Source organism: Pararge aegeria, chromosome 11 (assembly GCF_905163445.1).
Source record: "Pararge aegeria chromosome 11, ilParAegt1.1, whole genome shotgun sequence".
In the NCBI taxonomy this organism is placed as follows: Eukaryota; Metazoa; Arthropoda; class Insecta; order Lepidoptera; family Nymphalidae; genus Pararge; species Pararge aegeria.
The window spans coordinates 14,038,226-14,058,177 of record NC_053190.1 but is presented as its reverse complement, the minus strand read 5'-3'; the positions used below and the strand labels follow the sequence as shown (position 1 = coordinate 14,058,177).

The window sequence follows — 19,952 nt, the reverse complement described above, 5'->3', positions numbered from 1 at the left end:
TTGCGTAATATTGTGACGTAAGAATTGATGTGGTTTATTTTGTGTATTTATGAACTCTAGATACTCTTTGCTATAAACTGAAACATAATCGAGGGAAACAATCCTTTTACGTTAGTAAACATTTACATTTAAATATCAAAAGTAAAATGTCGGTAGCGTCGTCAGACACCGACGCAGATTACCATTCCTTTTCGGAGCGTACGTTGGCAATCATAAAGCCAGAGGCGTATGAGGACTGTGAAGATATAGAAAATCATATACGCAACCATGGATTCCAGATACTCGCTGTTAGTATTAAAAACGATACTAGTCTTTTATCTTTCTTGGATCTCCATGGCTTAGCGGTGAGAGCTGTTCTTTTTAGAGGTTTCAGGTTCGATCGCCGGCAGGGGTATCTTGGGAATTTATAATTTAAGATTTTTTTATTTTCTACCGTGGCCGGCCGGCCGTGGCTAGTTACCATACTGTCGAAAGACGTGCCGCCAAGCGATTTATTGTTTCGGTATGATGTCACGTACACACCACATCTTGGTAATGGGTGGGTGTTGGTATTATATAACTGCCATACCATATTATATATAACAGGTGAGCTCGTTACTATCTGGCAGTACTACTCTTAAACTTCATCATTACTTACCACCAGATGAGATTGCAGTCAAGGGCTAAACTTCTGCGGCTTTAACTAAGATTTTAACAGATAAATCAGGTACCTAGTTCTTTCTTAGAAATTATTTTTCCATACCTCGGGAAACAATACTTTTTTGGATGAAAATGATCTTAATAATATGTCCTTGTCTGCAACATGGTGACAATCTGAGTTGGTTGACAAGTTAAGGCGTTAAAGCCTACAAACTAATTGGATAGAACACTTTGCGGAAATCCATAATATTTTATTAAAATTAAGCTTAATTTGCTATACTCCGCGAACACGTATGGTGTCATTTATAATTAATTCAATCCGTATACTTACCTAACACACCAAACAGATCCTCGGCAATGTACCCTCTACGCACGTTTCGCTCCAAAACCGGAGCATCCTCAGGAGATGATGACTTTATGAATAATTGTAAAGTGCTTTACAAATATTCATTGTAAAGACAACAGAGCATTAGTCAACTAATCGCAAAAAATCCGCTGCGCTAACTACTAAATTAAAATTCAAAATTCTTAATTCAACCTATCATGGGCAGTTATGCAGCGTTCATACACATTTTTAGAAGTAAGAATAAACTTACAGTGCAATATACTAGGTTACATAAAATTCATAATTCGTTTAAAGGAAATTGCATACAATTCTACAATAAACTACCAATTGTCATCTTGGAGATGTCTCTTAAAAAGTTCAAAGTTTGTATTAAAAGTAAGCTTATAGAAAAGTCCTATTATAGTATAAAGGACTACGTAAACGATAAAAAAGCTTGGGTGTAAATTATTGCTCTAACCAGGTTGCACTTCTAATAATTTAAAATGACATTGTGAGATGGTGATAACAAAAAAAAAAAAAAAACACCCGGCTAAGTTTGTTGTGGGCTTCTTCTTAGACCAGGACGCGTTTGGAACCCTCGTAGCTTTAGTTTTAAGTTTACGAATGTGGTTATCGCCATCATCTCACTACCGTGTGGTTCTTATGTACGCATCAAAAGTGCCACCTGTGGGCCTACTTGAATAAAGATATTTTTGACTTTGACTTTGACTTTATGTTTCCATTATATTGATGTGGTGATCAGTGGCGTGCAGAGAGGGTATGTACAGGGTATGCAGATGATATAAAATAAAGAAAATCACAAGTACGGGTTATAAATCTTAAGGATAGGCATTGTAAGTGTAACATAAATAAATAAAATATAAATAAAATCCTCTGCATCCCATGTGCATACCCTCTATGCACGCCACTGGTGGTGATGATAACTAAATTCGTTAATTTAAAACTTAAGCTCGGAGGGTTCCAACCGTGCCCTATATGGCATGAAGCTTGCGTGCCACGAGAAAATGATATCACTACTAATTTCTCATCTTATTTCTATAGAGATAGAAGAAATAATGGGTAGACATCAAGACTACAACAAGACAAGACTTTTCTCGGTGCGTATGTTAGCCCGCCCTACAATGCACGTTTGGAACCCTACTCAGTTTTAAGTAAAAAAATGAAGTTATCATCATCACCTCAAAGTAGGAATGGAAAAACTTATTTACTAACGCTATGGTCTAAAAAGAGCCGATTTTCTTACTATCACCATCCCACGGTCAATCGATATTTAGCTATGAAGTAGGAGCAAGCTTTTTGATCGTTAATGTAAAATCTGTAAGCTTTTACGTTTTACGTTAACTCAAACTGAAATCTTTGAGAGACAGACATCTCAAAGATTTCATCCGTCCTGAATACCTAAGCTAAGAACAAATAGTTTATGCGGCTAGTCAATAAATAGTGCGGCCAGTTTGTATTGACTATTCACAACGACACTGAAAACGAAAAACCGACAGTCTATCTGATTAAACTTTAAATCAGCAGTAGAGTTCGATTACTGTTATGAAAGCTTCATCATCATCAATAGCCTATCATAGTCCACTGTTGGACTAAAGGCCTCTCCCAACGGGAGGGTTTGCCCATAACGCCCAGACGGGTTTGGTGATCGTTGATGGTAGTAGTAACACGGAGGACGCTGCTGACCGTTCTCCGTTATATCCTTAGTCGCCTCGTACGACATCCGCGGGAAGAATGTAGCTTAGAGAACATGAATATGTAAAATTGTGATCCAAGCATACCAAAGGCGAGGTACTATTTTTAACCGCTTTCATTGATGTGTTGGTGAGGTTTAATTTGGAGTAAATCTTTACAGATAAAATATAACAAATTTGTATATGTTATATGAATCCGAATCGATCTTGACTACATTTAATGTGTTAATATAAATGTAAATGTTACAAGATAATTAGAGAGTTCGATAAACTTAAAAGTGTAAATTTCCTGTAAGCACAATGAATTCAAATAAAATAATCCTATCAGACTTTTGAAAAATAACTATAGACAAGTTGTAGAAAGGGGGACGGAAGTTTGTACGGGAACAATTTATTGTTTAACGACAAGGTTGCTGGCAACCGCGTGTACTAAATAATTGGTAATACATAAGTATAGGATTAAAAGATTTATCGACAAATTATTAATTCAATTACGTTCGAACTTATAAAATGATGTCACGTAGGTTAACAACGCTAGTAGTTACCCGCTGTTTTGTTTTGTTTTATAACCGCGCAGAATTTTGGATACCCATATAGATATATATATATTAACATAAATCACATAAATAGATAGACTTGTTTAACTACAGATCAAAAGGCCCTGGATTCGATTCCCGGGTGAAGCCATTTTTTTTCAACTTAGCAGGTTTTCTATCTAAAACGCGCCCGAAACCACTACCGATTGGTCAATGAACAACATGTCTGTCTTTTTTAAGTCGCAAGTTCTGCAACATGCTGCCCTTAAATCCATCAATATGAAGCGTAGGTGTTAAGCCACCATGGCAACCACGCCTTTCAGCCGACAGATAGTACTTCCCCAGACGGGCTTTGTCACATGAGAAGGCATATAAGCAATGTCAGGAGGCTTTCTTTGACTTTAATAAATGAGAAACAAATATTTCTGTTCCATATTTGTGTGTCGTTATTAGTTGAACATCGTATCAATCAAATATATATTTATAATATTATATATATCTGGACGGCCGAGTGACGCAGTGGGCAGCGACCCTGCTTTCTGAGTCCAATGGTTCGATTCCCTGGAAACTTGTTGGAAAATGTTTGTGTGATGAACATGAATGTTTTCTGTGTCTGGGTATTCTGTATATTATTATTTATATGTATTTATGTATATTATTCATAAAAATATTCATCAGTCATCTTAGTACCCATAACAAAAGCTACGCTTACTTTGGGGCTAGATGGCGATGTGTGTATTGTCGTAGTATATTTATTTATTTTAACTGCATGATAATTAATTATAGTTTAAGTTCTTTCTGTCTCACTTAGCAACACAAGGAGTATTGACGTTATTTGTGGTGACGGTCTACTAGAAGTTGCTATATTTCGTTGCTTATTAAATCTCTTTTGCCGCTATCGATACCATTTAGGACGCTCTTGTTAAGACATGCCAAACTTTAGTGTCGTTTGTGTCGGCTTTATTGTTCCATTCAAATAAGACGTAAAAAATAAATGATGCGTCAGAATCAGTCGTTTGGCACAGTGTGAATAACAGACATTTTTTTATTACAGTACCGAGCTTTTATGTTAAATAAACAAAGACTTTGTATGAAATTATTATTCATTATTTTTTAAAACCGTTAGATAAGTATATTTTAGTTTTACGTACAGTAGTTGTAAGTACTTTTATTTATTGAAGCTGTAATTTAAATTTGTAGTTTTTAGAATAGGAGTTTTATTTTAACTCATCAAACTTATCGACATCTTGCCTTTGGGTGACGGCAGATCGCAAATCAGAAAAAAATTGTCACCACTTCCCTTATTCCCGCTGGTATTGGCACGACTAAGGGAAGAAACAGGGAACGGGCAGAAGCGTCCTCTAATCCTACCAGCTACTGCGATAACCAACTCGTCTACAGAGCGGCGTGGTGATTATGGGCATACCCTCCCGTTGGGAGAGACCTTGAGTAACGCAGTGCACAGCAGTGGCGTGCACTTCATACATGCACAAAAGCATATCCTAAAATTTACATATATCTCGTATAGCAGGAGGATTTTTGCCGTTTTATGCAATTTTCCTGCTCTGTGTGCATACCCTGGTAAGAAACCAATTGCACGCCACTGAGTAACAGTGCTGTATCTAGTTGTAAACTCGAAAAGAGAAATCTAAAACAGGGCTACATAAAAGCTAAAAAGGAGGTACCTATAAAAAGTTTAAAACCCTGAGATGTTATTTATTAAACAAAAAAAGGTAGTCGGTGGCCACAACAATGATGTTGATGATATGGTAGCATTCCGAAACTGCCAATTGTAACCGCGTAAAATCACCTTATTGAGATTACTGGAATATGTGGCCAGAGGAAGCCAATGACAAACAAATGTTACAGTAAATTTATAAAGTGGGTAAATAATTAAACTTTTCATAACTATAAATTCATATTTGCCAGATATTTATGTTCATGACATTGAGTTGGTTGATATACTGCATTATCGATGCACCTCAGTCCTACATGGACTCGAACGATGCAAAGATACCTCCCGGTGTCTTAGTCGTTTATCACAAATTATGAAATCTATATTCACATACATAGAATGCTAATATAACCCTCCTGTAGCACATTAAATGCAGAATTTATATCGTTAAAGTAATTTGTTTTTAATTCTATACATGTTTACTGTCTTTATTTAAATATATAGATAAAATACACTAGCTGAGCTTTTTATAACAGCTCTTTCGGTGAAGTGGGATGGGTCCGTCAGTTATTACTAAAGTAAAATCCTTACTAATATAATAAATGCGAAAGTGGGTTCGTCGGTTTTTCCTTCCTTCATGCCCCAACTAATCATCCAATCAATATATTTTTTATATTTTAAGTATTTTAAGTTAGCCCTTGACTGCATTCACACCTGGTGGTAAGTTACGATGCATTCTAAGATGGTAGCGGGCTAACCTGTTAGGGAGTATGGAAGTCATACCACTAATCGGTTTCTACGCGGCATCGCACCGGAACACTAAATCGCTTAGCGGCACGTCTTTGTCGGTAGGGGGTACCTAGCCACGGCCAAAGCCTCCCACCAGACCAGACCAGAGAAAATTCAGCAATTATAAATTCCCAAAATGCCCCTGCCGAACCTGAGACCTCCTGCTTTAATTTACAGCGCTTACCATTGCGCCAGGGTGGTCGTCAAAATGATTTGGTTTATGGCCTAGAGTTAGCTGAAAAGACGTAGTGTAACTAGACTACTTTTTAAAGAAACGCTGTACACGACATTTGTAAATACCGTAATAAACGCAGACGAAGAACGCGTACAACAAATAGTAGATATATGTATGTTGCTAGATAATCAAAGAGGGTAGCAAGTCATTCATCGATCGTGATTTGGGAACGTAGTGGCCAGCGCGGCGGCCCTTGTGCAAGGGTTGTGAAGGGCCGTATGCAAAATATATCGCGTTCACTGAAAGCGGGGGCGCGTTCATTATTTAAAGTCACAGACAGCCCTTGTTAATGTAGGGCTGGCACTGTTGTAGTTTTAAAGAAAAATTTTACTGGCGACCCGTCCTAGCTTTGCACGTGTGACGTGATGTCGTTCAGAGTCACGTCTATATACCTTAACATAATTTTGTACCGGTTGAAAAACTCCGAAAATCACCGCACTTGTTAGTTGCGTATATCAATTATTTTGTGATTACAAACTATCTGTTGCTCAGTTTTGTGTTATCAATACTAAAATCAATAATATTAAGTTATGAGAACCAGAACCGTCTATATAGGTCTAATTTTGCCTATGATGTCACGAGTACGGCCATGACCCGCCGAGCGCTTTCGCGAGAAATAATTGTACCTAATGCATTGGTCCACATGTTTAGTACACAATAGTAAAAAAACAAAGACTCGATTGTGTCACACTCAATGCCTACTTGTTGATTATTATACTCGTAAATAATCCAATATCCGCATTTTTACCGCCGTTCATAAACTCGATTGATTAAGTATAAAAAAAAAATTATCAAAATTATTAATATGAATTTATTTGCGACAACTCAACTACGTATAGTACATATACTCCATCATATTGCGTGGCGATGCGTCACCACGGCCTGTATCGCCGCCTCAACAATCAGGTTTATCCTTCCTTATAGATGTTTCACATCAAAAATGTGTCAGCCGTCATAAGACGCCTGGCAGATGTGAAAAATCGAAATTTATATATGCATAATAGTTATATGCATAACATAACAGATTACCGCAGGAATCATATATGGCATAATGAAAAGATAAAGCATTACAAATTTGTTCATTTGACCATTTATAACATAAACATACACTTTTATTGAATACATCTAAATTTAAAAATTTATTTCAACTACTTAACTTATCATGGCGATGCTTCGCCACGGCTTGTATCGCCACGCCAACAATCAGGTTTAACCTGGCCTATAGATGTTTCACATCAATTTTTTTTTATAACAAAATCTATTCATCTATTCAAATTACTAAGAGGCAGCCCTGTGTCAACATTAGATCTTGAGCACCCCAGCATCGTGCATCGGGGCGGTCACTGCTGTTATCTATGGAAACCATAAAAGAAAAAACTAATTACATATTCCCATTGACGTTTCGAGTGGTGCTGTCCATTACAACTAGGCCCATTTATTAAATTTTGTAATTTATTTACCCTTTGAACTTTGATGTGAATTTTAATTTTTTTTTTCGTGAATTTTACTATAACTTTCCCTACACACTTCTTTCACTCAAGTCTAATAAATACCAACACTGATGTGTTTGTTTTGCACGCACTGATCTTTAGAACTTACAGTCGGACTTGATTTTTAAATTTTATATATGATGACCCCAATTCTCGATAACTACACTAACTAATAATAAGACCTTTACGAGAGAGATTGAGAGAGACCTAGCCTACCTTTTAAGAGAATACCAGACCAAATTGAATGAGGTTTTAGTCAGGCTATCTTGTTCGACAGACGGCAGAAACGTACGAACGTGAATAACCCCTTTTGTCGTTGTGTCAATTTAGATGGCACGGATTGTGTACCTACAACAGAATTGGCAGTATTAGATATATTTTTTTTAAATTATATATTAGATACCTCCACGACTAGTACATGTTGAATCATTAATTGGACTTTCATTTAAACCCTTTAAACGGCTGACTAACGCAGTGGGCAGCGACCCTGCTTTCTGAGTCCAAGGCCGTTGGTTCGATTCCCACAACTGGAAAATGTTTGTTTGGTGTTTATCTGTATATTATAAGTATTCATGGCAATTATTCATAAAAATATTCATCAGTCATCTTAGTACCCATAACACAAGCTATGCTTACTTTGGAGCTAGATGGCGATATGTGTATTGGCGTAGTATATTTATTTATTTATAAAAAAAAAAAGTAAATCGATAGTTCAATTTTTGTTAGGTACCTTTACCGATAGTTCAATTTTTGTTACCACTTTACTAAGGTATAGATAGCGATAATGTTATCATCAGAATGAAATGAGTCGTTAGAAAAGCTTATGAATTACTAGCGTACCCAGCCAGCTTCGCCGGGCTAGATTTTGCTTTATTTTATTTAAACAATAATCTTACATCATTAAATTTTTAATTTAAGTCTCATAATATATTAAATCATTTATTTCTCTCCGTATTCATTCTCTTCTCAAGATCATTATCTACACCCATGTACACCCAACAATAGAATATCATCATAGTAAATAAAAGCTGTATTTGACAGTTTGACAGTTCAAAAATAGGAGTGCTCTGATCGTCACCAAACTTTACAGGAGTACTCGCCAGGTCAATCCGGAGATACCCTGAAAGTTTCATTGAAATCGGTCCAGCCGTTTCGGAGCCTATACGGAACATAACCACACCCTTTCTCTTTTATATATATATAGATAGATAGATGTTTAGTAAATAAACAGAAGATTAGTAGGTACGTAGTTAGGCATCATCATAGCATGCGTCATACGGTCTAAACAAACAGCCTCTATTTCGGTCCTTTCATTCATGTTTAAACTTAATTGGGCTTTTGTTTAAAGCAAGCTGAGTAAAATGAAAAACACGTGACTTATCTCTACCAATCTATAGTTGAATTTCTGGTTGGGGGTTGTATATTACGAATATTTTTACGAGGTATTTTTACGAATATAATTCCAATAAGTAAACACATAATAAATAAATTAGATTCTGATCATTGTGGTCAATTAATTCAATTTGAAAATGTGAAGAAAAATGTCTCCAAACATAAAATTACTTTTGTACCAGTGACATCAAACCGCATAGAGAAAATGAGAACTAGCCTCGTCAAAGACCTCCCGTTCTTACAATCGGGGACAAGTCCGAATGAGATGTACAGCTGTTTTTTCAACACGTTTCAACGACTATTTAATTCTATATTCACTAGTAAGTCGGTTGTGGTGACTGATGCTTTAGTTTTTAGTGAGTGGGCATCAATTGAACTGCATAAGAGTAGGCAAAAAATGTACGAACTTTATGCAGAACGTCAATACAATACTGATGCTGAGTTTAGAGATTGTGTTAAATTATGTTCCAGTAGTTTTAAACGCGATTGCTTCTTGGAAAAGTCCCGATACATACAGAATAAAATAAAAAATAGCAATAACTATATTAGGACCTTTTCTATTCCTTATTTACATTAATGACCTGCCTTACCTTGTTAAGGACAATCACGGGATAGTATTGTTTGCTGATGATACATCACTTATGTTCAAAATTAAGAGACGTGAATTAGCTTTAGACGATGTAAACAACTATCTCGCTAAAGTAGTACAATGGTTTGAAGCTAATAATTTGGTTTTAAATGAAAATAAAACTAAGTGCATAAAATTCACATTACCAAATGTTAAACATGTAAAAACCACTATACTACTTAATAATGAGGAATTGAACCCTGTGGATACAACAGTATTTCTAGGAATAACGTTAGATGCTAAACTTCAATGGGGCCCTCATGTAAATAATTTATCGAACAGGCTTAGTTCTGCTGCCTATGCAGTAAAGAAGATACGCCACCTGACAGACATAGAAACTGCTAGGCTAGTCTATTTTAGTTACTTTCACAGCATTATGTCATATGGAATTTTACTATGGGGTAATGCTGCTGATATTGGCACTATTTTCGTGCTGCAGAAGAAGGCTGTTCGTGCGATCTATAAAATGGGTCCGAGAGAGTCATTGAAAGATAAATTTAAAGATGTTAAAATAATGACACTCTATAGCCAATACATATTTGAAAATTTAATGTATGTTCACAAAAATATATCAAAATTTAAAAGAAAATGTGACTGCAATAATTTGAACGTTAGAAGCAAAAATAAACTTGCAGTGCAGTACACTAGACTACACAAAATAAGCAATTCATTTAAAGGAAATTGTATACAATTTTACAATAAATTACCGGTTGATATCTTGGGGATGTCACTAAAGAAGTTCAAAGTTTGTATTAAGCGAAAGCTTATAGAAAAGTCCTATTATAGTATAAAGGATTACGTAAACGATAAAAAAGCTTGGGTGTAAACAATTGCTCTAACCAGGTTGCTTCTTAAATATTTTCTAATGACAATGTGAGATGGTGATAACAAAAAGAACACCCGGCTAAGTTTGTTGTGGGCTTCTTCTTAGACCAGGGCGCGATTGGAACCCTCTTAGCTTTAGTTTTAAGTTTACGATTGTAGTTATCGCCATCACTACTCACTGCTATGTACACATTTTGTATATAATAACGCATCAAAAGTGCCATCTATGTGCCTATTTGAATAAAGATATATTGGACTTTGACTTTGACTATAGCGATCATGTAATCATCATAATGAAATGAGTCACTAGGAAAGCTTACGAATTATGTTTTTTAAAAAAACATTATATGAGTAAGTAACCCTCGTAGCATGCGTCATTCACACCGCCTCCATTACTGGCAACTTAGTCATATTTGCAAGTTATCATTAAACGGGCGCTAAATTCAAAATAGAGTAGGTAATAGAGACAATGAATTTTAACCATTTTTTTCTGGATGAGTAGCAGACTTAGGAGAGACGCTGTTTCAGTGTTGTGTTCCGGTGTGATAGGCGTGGTTTCGGGTGTAATTACGGGCACATGAGCCTTAAACGTACACCACAGGTTGACACACACAGGTCACAGGGCGGCAGCACGTGCGGCGTTGCAGCACGTGTTCCTGGCATATCATGCGACGCTGATATTTAACCTTTCCACGATAAGCTGTCTAAGATCCAGGTCATTAACAAAAAGTTAATATTTTTTTATAAAAAACCCATCATGACCTAGTTACCTAGGTACATGAATAATTGTTGCACTGACCCAGGAATCTAGTCCCGTACCTTAACTGCAATCTCTCCTGTACGGGTGTGTCAGTTTCACCTAGCGGCACGTCCTTGTCAGTAGAGTGGTAACTAGCGAAGTACAAACAAGACCAGACCAGAGAAAAATCTGAAATTTTAAATTCTCATTCCTATTTTCTGTACCTACATTCTTACCTAGGTATCTCTTGTTAGTTTTGATTTGCCTTCAAGTGTTTGCATTGTGAATAAGTATAAGGCTACGAAATTTTATATGATATCGTGTGTAAGGTAACTTGAATTTTCGTCACAGATAAATGCCATTCTAAGCTAGATTATCAATACGAGATGATATGCAAATCAATATAATGAATCCTTTTGATAAAAATAGTAATGGATTTGGAGTATTTATATTTGATAAGAAGGTGCGAAGGTGCGGCACGTTGGAAAGTTGGCAGGACTGGCGACTAAAGCGAGGCGGGGAAAAAAGAAAAAAGAGAAAGAAAAAGGAAAAAGGGAAAGGAATATATTAGTAAAAGAGTAATTATTTTAAGACTCTAAATTGGAAGTATATTGTTTGCGTAATTGACAAATTATATGATAGTGTATGATTCTGAAATTTTTGGTTTTTATTTGGACTGGAATCTTTTTACACGTGTATTGATTTGTGATTGTTTTTTTTCTTTTATGTTTCAACTTTTTGTGTAGTACATAGAATAAAAGTAGGTATACTTATTCATTCATTCATTCCCATATCGTCCCTAAACCCAGGATCGAACCTGGGAAGTCCAACTTATAAGGCCATTGAAAACCGTCGAAAGATGATGTTGATTCAAATTCTACTAAGAATAATTCCTACCAAAGAATTCTAAGAAGCCGGCAAGAAACTCAGCAGATTAAAACATGATTTTACGTATTGACAATCAATAGGATTTTTCTATTTTTTAAGAGATGAGAGCGGAAAAGTTTATTGTCTGTATACCTTTTTGTTTTGCGTGCAGCAAAGTATTTCTTCTTGTTGTTTAGAGACGGGAGGTTCGCTTGTCACCGGAGCAAGCGGCCGAGCTGTATCGAGGGCACTACGGCAAGCATCATTTCCCACATCTGGTGGCTCACATGTCCAGCGGACCAATAATCGCGCTAGTCCTGGCCACCAGAAACTGTATTCAAAAGTGGCGCACTCTTATGGGCCCAGCGAGGTTGGTCACAAAAGAAAGCTTTCAAGTTACCCGTGATCGGAATAAGTACCTTTAAACCTATATATAATTGCGAGGATCTTGCTGGATCACCCTGCCGACAAATACGTGCAACTTGAGACCAGACCAGAGGCTATGTTACGTAGAAACAAATTATATTCTAGGACCTAGCAACGTTTTCGAGAGTGAATTTCAGTTTTAAGATATGCTCCTATATATATCTCCATCACTCTCCAGGACGTTATACGGGCTGGCGGTAGTGTTACCTGTACAAAATGATACCGTAGCACTTTTCACTTTAAGAACCGTCAGGTTTAAGGTTTCAATTATTGTTTGGGAAATTAAATTAGTTTTTGGACGGGTACAAGTAAATAACATCAAATGATAATTTCAGCCATACTGAAATATTTTGAGGAAAAAAAATTTTTTTCATTCTTAATTAGCGTCTGGCACAGTTAAAACAACAATATATAAAATATCTAGCAATAATAGATTCTTGTTACAAAAAATCTAAATAATGAAATAAATTATAATAATGAAGAATAGAATAGAATATTTTTTTTTGCTTTAATTGTGTACATTTTTCTGGTGTTGTAAGTATGAATAGTTCCAACAACAGAAGAAAAAACACTGATTATTGGAAAATATGGTATTTTACCTACACAGATTACAGGTACGATGCGCACTGATGCACACAACCACTAACGCCATACGTCCTGAGAGTGAAAGAGATAGCCTATCTAAAAACTGGGCGAGTTCTCGTAGCCCGTTACCATCTTAGACTACATGATCACTTATCTTTAGGACAGATTGCAGTCAAGGACTAGTAGTGTAATAAAAAATAAAAGGAAGAACAGAGACAAAAGCTTGGGACTTCCTAACGACACTTATTCTACTTGGTATATTTAATTTGGTAACATGTCGAGGCCGGCACCGCTGTTACTGAGAAGTACATCTCGAACATCATGCCGGCAAAGTACGTAGAAATTTCTAGGAACTAAGATAACTTGGAGCTATAAAAAGCACTTACTTATCAAATCTTGAATAGAAATATAGATTTAAAATTTTAAAAACACCCAAATTTGAATATACTGTACATTATTCTACTAGTCATTTGAATTGAATTTGAATTAGAATTAGTATTCTCCTAACCAAGCCCTTTCATGTGTGTGATGACGGCCATCTTAGATCAATTATCATTAAAAATAGCTACGAACACTCCGCACTAAATAACCTTTAAAAAAAAAAAACAAAGTCGGTTCATCCGTTCGGAAAATACGATACCACAGACACACACGTACACGCCAAAAATATAACACCCAGTAGTGTTTGCGTCGTTGCTAAATACAAACACTTACCTACTCTTTTCTAGAGTAGTGGAAGCGCAAGCATACTGGCCGGACAGCCTACGCGCGTGCTACGGGCGCCGCACCAAGTACGGCGACTACTTCAACGCGGTCCACGGCAGTGAAAACCATGCGGAGGCTTTGAGGGAAATACACTTCTTCTTTCCGGACAGTTAGTTACCTACAACATGTTTTCCATATACCTACCTAAATCGATGACGATTCGGTGATTGCATGCACTTTGGCGCGTTCCATGCAAGCTCCTTTCTATATCTGGGTACCATTCAAATATCGTCTAAGGTCCTGCAATATTTAAAACAAAACTTATTTCAAATGCGGGTAGGTAGTTGTACCTACACGCGAGGGCTACTAAGTTACTTTAGGATGATAATTTTGACAGCTCACACAAGGGATGTTTGTTTAATCGTTAATGAACCTATTCGATTATTCTTTCCATAGAACTTAACTAATCAATAGTTGCATGGCAATGCTGTATGCACCATACAGGTCAGATTATGGTTTTTCGTATTATTTTCGGTAAAATTAGACAAAGATTTGCATTCGCGCAATTGTGGAACGTTTTCGAGGATCGAAACACTGTAACCTCAAAGCAAAAATAACTTACTAGTTTTAAAGTCGCTAATTTTGTAGTCCCGTTTTTTATTTTTCCATGGCCTCTTGCGTTTATGTGTGGACGAATTGTAACTTAAAAAAAAGGCGCATCGCCCAGAGTATCGGTATTCACCTGTTCTTCAATAACGATCGTACAGTCTTATACTTAGAGCACTGTTTAGAATATAATTCCATCAAAAGTAATCATAGGAGAAACTTCCCTGCAAGAACAAATAAATACGCCATTTTTGTTTGTCCACAGTGGTCGTAGGTCCGTTGCTCCGCCAATGGCAAATCAGTGATTATATCCAAAAGCACATCGAACCAACACTCTCGCCTGCGTTGACCGCTTTGGCGCACGAGCGTCCCGCGGAACCGATATTGTGGCTCGCGGATCATCTACGGCGCCATAATCCGAACGAGCCCGAACTGGCTCCGCAACCGAGAGACCATAGGGAGGAGGGAAAGTGTTACACGCCTCAACCTTCGGAGGAGTCGCTCGTCAAATGAATTGTGACCAAATCTAGTAACTTTAAAATAAATAAAAAAAGGATTTCACTTGATTTCCCCAAACAATGTTGTTTTATTGATAAAACAGTTTAGTTTTTTATCCTCATTATTATTGATGGACGAAGCAGATGCGAAACCTGGTGGTAATTGGACAACTATCGACTATCAGGGCATGCCAGGAACACAGCCTCAAGTGCGTTTAATTACATCTGTAACAACGCCTTGCAGACCGGAATACAGCATTGCAAAAATCTCTGCTTAGCGGCAGAACTAAGAAGAAAAGAAAGTCTTTATCGCACATACAAATATAAAGCCAGGTTAACAATAGATAGCCACATAAAAAAAACGATAATATACATATGCATAAAGGCGGGCTTATCGCTTGAAGCGATCTCCTCCAGACAACCTTTGGTTGAAGACACGGGATAGTACAATACCCAAATTGCATAAGCTTGGTTGTAGTAATTTTCGGGACGAGCTCTATCAAAAAGAGCTTTACTACTACTACTAGTATACTTTTTGTATTCATAATAACAAAATCAACTCGTCCATGCGATAAAGAAGATTCACTCAAACTTATTTTATTTATTTTGTTTCATATTTAATCTATTATATCTTATGTTAAATCTTTAAACGAGCAATTCTTGTATGTATATAATTGGAATCTCGGAATCGGCTCCAACAATTTTCATGAAATTTAGTATACAGTGGGTTTCGGGGGCGATAAATCGATCTAGCTAGGATTCATTTTTAGAAAATGTCATTTTATTCGTGTTTTCCGGTAATAACCGATTTGGTGCAGACGAAGTTGCAGGGGTCATATAACTGTAGTTACTTATTTATTTGTCTTTAGTTACAAATATTGTGTTTTATATATTATATGTATATATTTAAGTAATGAAATATTTATTTTATGGGTATATGTATATATGCACCACCTAACTATTTTCTGTTTTTTATCTTCGCTATTGGTTGCCTGGAAGAAATCGCTATGAAGCGATAAGGCCGCCAAATTGTATACGTTGTTTTGTTATACTTTTCTTTTTTTCTATGTACTTGCATTGCATTGTGGTGAGCAATAAAAGTATATTCATTTTATTAAAATAGATGTAGATAATATTTTATACATCATGTTCTCAAAGGCGTGTGGAGTCCACCAATCCGCACTGGGCCAGCGTGGTGGACTACGGCCTGTAGTGGGCCGGTAATGGGTTGATATGATGATGATGATGAATATAAATATGTAATATTAAATAAGGAACATATGCATCAATATATATTTTTAAATATTGCGATGATAATAAAACACCAATCATTTCTCCCCCAAATTTATTAGCATAATATAGTTACAAAAAGATTTATTTATCACAGGCTATCGTGTAAAAGCATGAGCGGCATAATAACATTGAAAGAATGAATGAAATGAAATTTAACTGGATATAATTAGTTAAGTTGAACTAAGTCTTACAGATTATTACGTAGGTAAAAAATATAGTCAAATAGTAGGGGCAGGAAAATCTTAAAAATTACGCTTACGCCAATTGGAACAATTCTGTTGAACACAAATCTTTGAACGAATCTAAATTGTCAGTTCTGAAAGTAGTGCCATCCTTTTCACTATGTTCTTTGTGAAAAAGGAAAGCGGATTTTATAAGCCTGTCCATTTTGTTAAGATATTTGTGTACTACAGAATTGACAACCAAATCAACTAAAAAATAGTCACAATGCTATGAAAACGAAATGAGAACTACAACAAACATTTGGTAAAAAATATACTTAAGTAAATAGAGATTACGTTTAACTGCAATTTCGGAATGCAGATTTATATGAATGTACCTGAAAGAAAAACATGAGTTACTTTTTTGCAATATATTATTTTTATGTTTTCGTTCAAGGTCAGCGTGCGTTCAATTACGTACGGAAGTAGACTTCACGCATAAAACTGCTTCACGCTTGCGCTGGTGTCGTACGAGACTACTAAGGGAATTTAATGGAGAACGGGCAGCCGTCTTCTGTGCTACTACTACAATCCACTGCCTCGTTGATCTTTTGGTTAGATTGTTCGACTGCAGAGCTCGAGATTCTGATTTCGATTCCCGGGTCGTGTCAATTAATATTATTGGATTTTCCTATCGATAAATTCTTAGTACCAGTCCGGTGTTTTAAAATTGTCGGTGATATCATCCCGTGCCTCGGAGAGCATGTTAACCTGTTTGTCCTTCGCTCTCTCTCATTTGGAGCTGCCGTCCCATCGGTCTATGAGAATGGGGCAAAATCTCTCTGGATTGACCACATTGGCCAAAAATGGTCAGGGGAAGTGTTTCTAGTGTAGTGTACCATCTGCTGCGATCACCAACCCGTCTGCCCAGCGTCGTGATTTTGGCCGAACCCTCACGTTGGGAGAGGCCTTTAGTCCAGCCGTGTACTGTTATAGGCTAGTGATAGATTGTTTTTAATTCCACTAAAAGTTCGCCCTTGTCTGCAATCACACTGCAGTCATATTCCTAATCGGTTTCCATGCGACATCGCACCGGAACACTAAACTTCGGAAATCGCTTAACGACACGTCTTTGTCGGTAGGGTGGCAACTAGCCACGGCCGAAGCCTCCCACCAGACCAAACCAAAAATTATAAATTCCCAAATTGCTTCTGCCGGGAATCGAACCCGGGCCCTCTTACTTAAATTCACAGCGCTCACCGTTGCGCCAGGATGGTCGTCAACTATTAGATTGATAGGCGAGGGCTGTTTTGTTGACACACGGAAATTAATCTCTAAGCAGTGATAAAATAATGGGTAAGGCCGCAGATTCTCATTCGGGGGTGGGTGCGTTTTTCGTAGTTATATGCTAAGTAATTTAATAACAGTTGCATTAACGGTGAAGGAAAACATGGTGACGAAACCTGCATGCCTGAGAGTTCTCCATAATGTTCTCAACGGCGTGTGAAGTCTAACAATCCGCACCGCCAGCGTGGTGGACTACGACCTAAAACCTCCAGGTTTTTGACGACCTTCATTGCGCATCGGTGAGAATTCACGCCGTGAATTTAAGTAGGAGGTCTCGGGTTCAATTCCCGGCAAAAGCAATTTGGGAATTTATAATTTCAGAATTTTCTCTGGTCTGGTCTGGTCTGGTGGGTATGGCCGTGCCTAGTTATTACCCTACCGACAAAGACGTGCCGCTAAGCGATTGGGTGTTCCGGTGCGATGACGCGTAGAAACCTATTGGGGGTATGACTCCTATACTCCTATAAGGTTAGCCCGCTACCATCTTAGACTGAGACCGCCAGGTAAGATTGCAGTCAAGGTCTAACTTCTAATGGAATAAAAAAAAAAGAAAGACCGGCACCATGGCCGATAGTCTTTTGATGGTGATGAAATACCACTCACTTCTAGTGGCGGCCCCTGTACATATGCACGAAGGCCGCGTCGCTGCTGGAGCAGAGACCGATCTTCTGGCACACGCCTTTGGTGCCGAAGGTCTCGATCAGATGGATGACGCTCTCGCCGTACACTTCCAACATCGTGTGACACTGAAACACATCACTATTGGTCTAGGAAAACCTTATATCGGGTCTCAAAACGAGTCTCCACTGCTGAATTAGCGTAACCGATGAATCAAAAACAAATCCAAAAGTGGATCTTAAAAATATTTAAATAAAGCTCCATATTCTAAGTTTGGGATTTGTCGGTTACGCTTTTTCGGCGGTAAAGGGTCGAGAAATGATTTGATTGGGTGAGGCCTAGATTGTGATGACCAAAGGCTTTAGACGCCATCTGAAGCTTCGACACCTATTCGCCAGTGGTTAAGGATCTTTAAGGACTTCGTTAACTGACCATTAATCATTCCCGCTTTAAAATTAAAAGAAGATATTATAATCAGCAATATTATACTTTTTATAATTTTTATTAGCGTATATCTACACTTGGAGGAATTATGAATTTTAAAATTGCAATGTTTCCTACTAGATGTCGCTACCGTAGTAAAAGGCATACACTAATTTGGGCATCGACGATAGGAGAGAGAGAGCCGAAAATGGCGTTATCTGCCTAAGTAAGTCCTCGCTCCAATAATATAGATTACTTGTTGAATTTGGTATTGATGATACAAAACTGAGCAACTAATCCCTACTAATATTATAAATGTGAATGTAAGTTTGTTTGTTACGCTTTCACGGGAAAACTATTAAACCGATCTTCATGAAACTTTCTGAAAAAAAAAAAATAAGATAAAAAAATGTTTGTAAATAAATCTCAAAATCCCATACAAGTATAACTATAGGTGTAGACTATGTAGCAGTACGCTGCCTCCCAAAATTACGCAGGCGAAGCCGCAGGGCACATCTAGTAGTTTATAAATCACAACATAATTGATATACGCAAATAGCAAGTGCAGAGATTTTCGAAGTTCAAGCGAAATAAAATTTTGTTTATATAGACGTGACGTCATTCGGCGCTCAGTCTGCCACGGCGGATCGCTAGATTTTGCAGATTTAGTCAAATTCAAATTCAAAAATGTTTTATTCATGTAGACCTTATCACAGGCACTTATGAAGCGTTCATACATTTAACATGTTAACACTAATGTTAGGTGACGGTGGTAACTGCATTCGTTAACGTAAAACTAAAGCTCAGAGGGTTCCCAACGCGCCCTGGTCTAAGAAAAGCCCACAACAAACTTATCCAGGTCATTGAAAATAAATACCAATTTCGCTTAGAATATAAATAAAAATACGTTTTTCATAATACATTAATAATATTGATATATAGATACATTATTTCATCATGCCTATTACAATTATAACAAAAAAGAAACTCACCCTGTTGTAGTACTTGGCGGGCAGAGCGCTACAGGCTTTCTCCACCACGTGCACGATGTTGCGGTCCACTTTGTCGTTAGCGAGCACCTTCTTCAAGGCCATCACTACGGTCTCGCACACCGCGCAGTCCAGGATCTCCTCTGTTCATATACGTTTTTATTATAGCAACACAACAGTCACACTATGAAAGGAAGATTCAGAAATATAACATAGACCAATGTTTACAACGTTCAATATAAAAACCGGCTAAGTGCGTGCTCGATTTGCACTCAAAGGCGTAGACGACGCGGCGTCGCGGCACTTTCGAAGCGCAATATATAAAATAGATCGCGGGCGTTTATGCTGTCTTTAGTTCAACATGTCGTCGTCAGAGAATGAAGACGTACTTGCACTTATACAAGTTATTAATTTGAATTGGTGAAGATTTGGGTACACCCCCCGTCCGTA

At 37.2% G+C, this 19,952-nt stretch overlaps 2 protein-coding genes across 2 annotated transcripts in view; one reads left to right on the top strand and one right to left on the bottom strand.

Annotated features, from left to right (window-relative positions):
- Nucleotides 1-62: 62 nt before the first annotated feature.
- LOC120627556 (nucleoside diphosphate kinase homolog 5-like) lies at nt 63-14,731 on the top strand. Its single transcript, XM_039895560.1, has 4 exons — nt 63-287; nt 12,050-12,222; nt 13,592-13,737; nt 14,440-14,731. Exons 1-4 carry the CDS (start codon nt 147-149, stop codon nt 14,685-14,687), a joined length of 708 nt encoding a protein of 235 aa, XP_039751494.1. The 5' UTR covers nt 63-146; the 3' UTR covers nt 14,688-14,731.
- A 1,268-nt stretch (nt 14,732-15,999) lies between these two features.
- Nucleotides 16,000-19,952, bottom strand: part of LOC120627213 — a 33,387-nt gene continuing 29,434 nt past the window's right edge. The window contains exons 23-25 of the mRNA XM_039895085.1: nt 19,506-19,645; nt 18,076-18,218; nt 16,000-16,523 (exon numbers count right to left, since the gene is read on the bottom strand). Coding sequence (XP_039751019.1) covers nt 18,078-18,218; nt 19,506-19,645 — 281 coding nt within the window. The 3' untranslated portion in view covers nt 16,000-16,523; nt 18,076-18,077. The remainder of the gene's footprint in view (nt 16,524-18,075; nt 18,219-19,505; nt 19,646-19,952) is intronic.

Bases quoted from the DNA above. Each gene is read 5' to 3' on its own strand.
- LOC120627556 (XM_039895560.1), top strand. From the start codon at position 147: ATGTCGGTAGCGTCGTCAGACACCGACGCAGATTACCATTCCTTTTCG. The intron at 12,223-13,591 runs GTTGGTCACAAA...ACTCTTTTCTAG, and splicing joins ACTCTTATGGGCCCAGCGAG to AGTAGTGGAAGCGCAAGCAT. The intron at 13,738-14,439 runs GTTAGTTACCTA...GTTTGTCCACAG, and splicing joins ACACTTCTTCTTTCCGGACA to TGGTCGTAGGTCCGTTGCTC.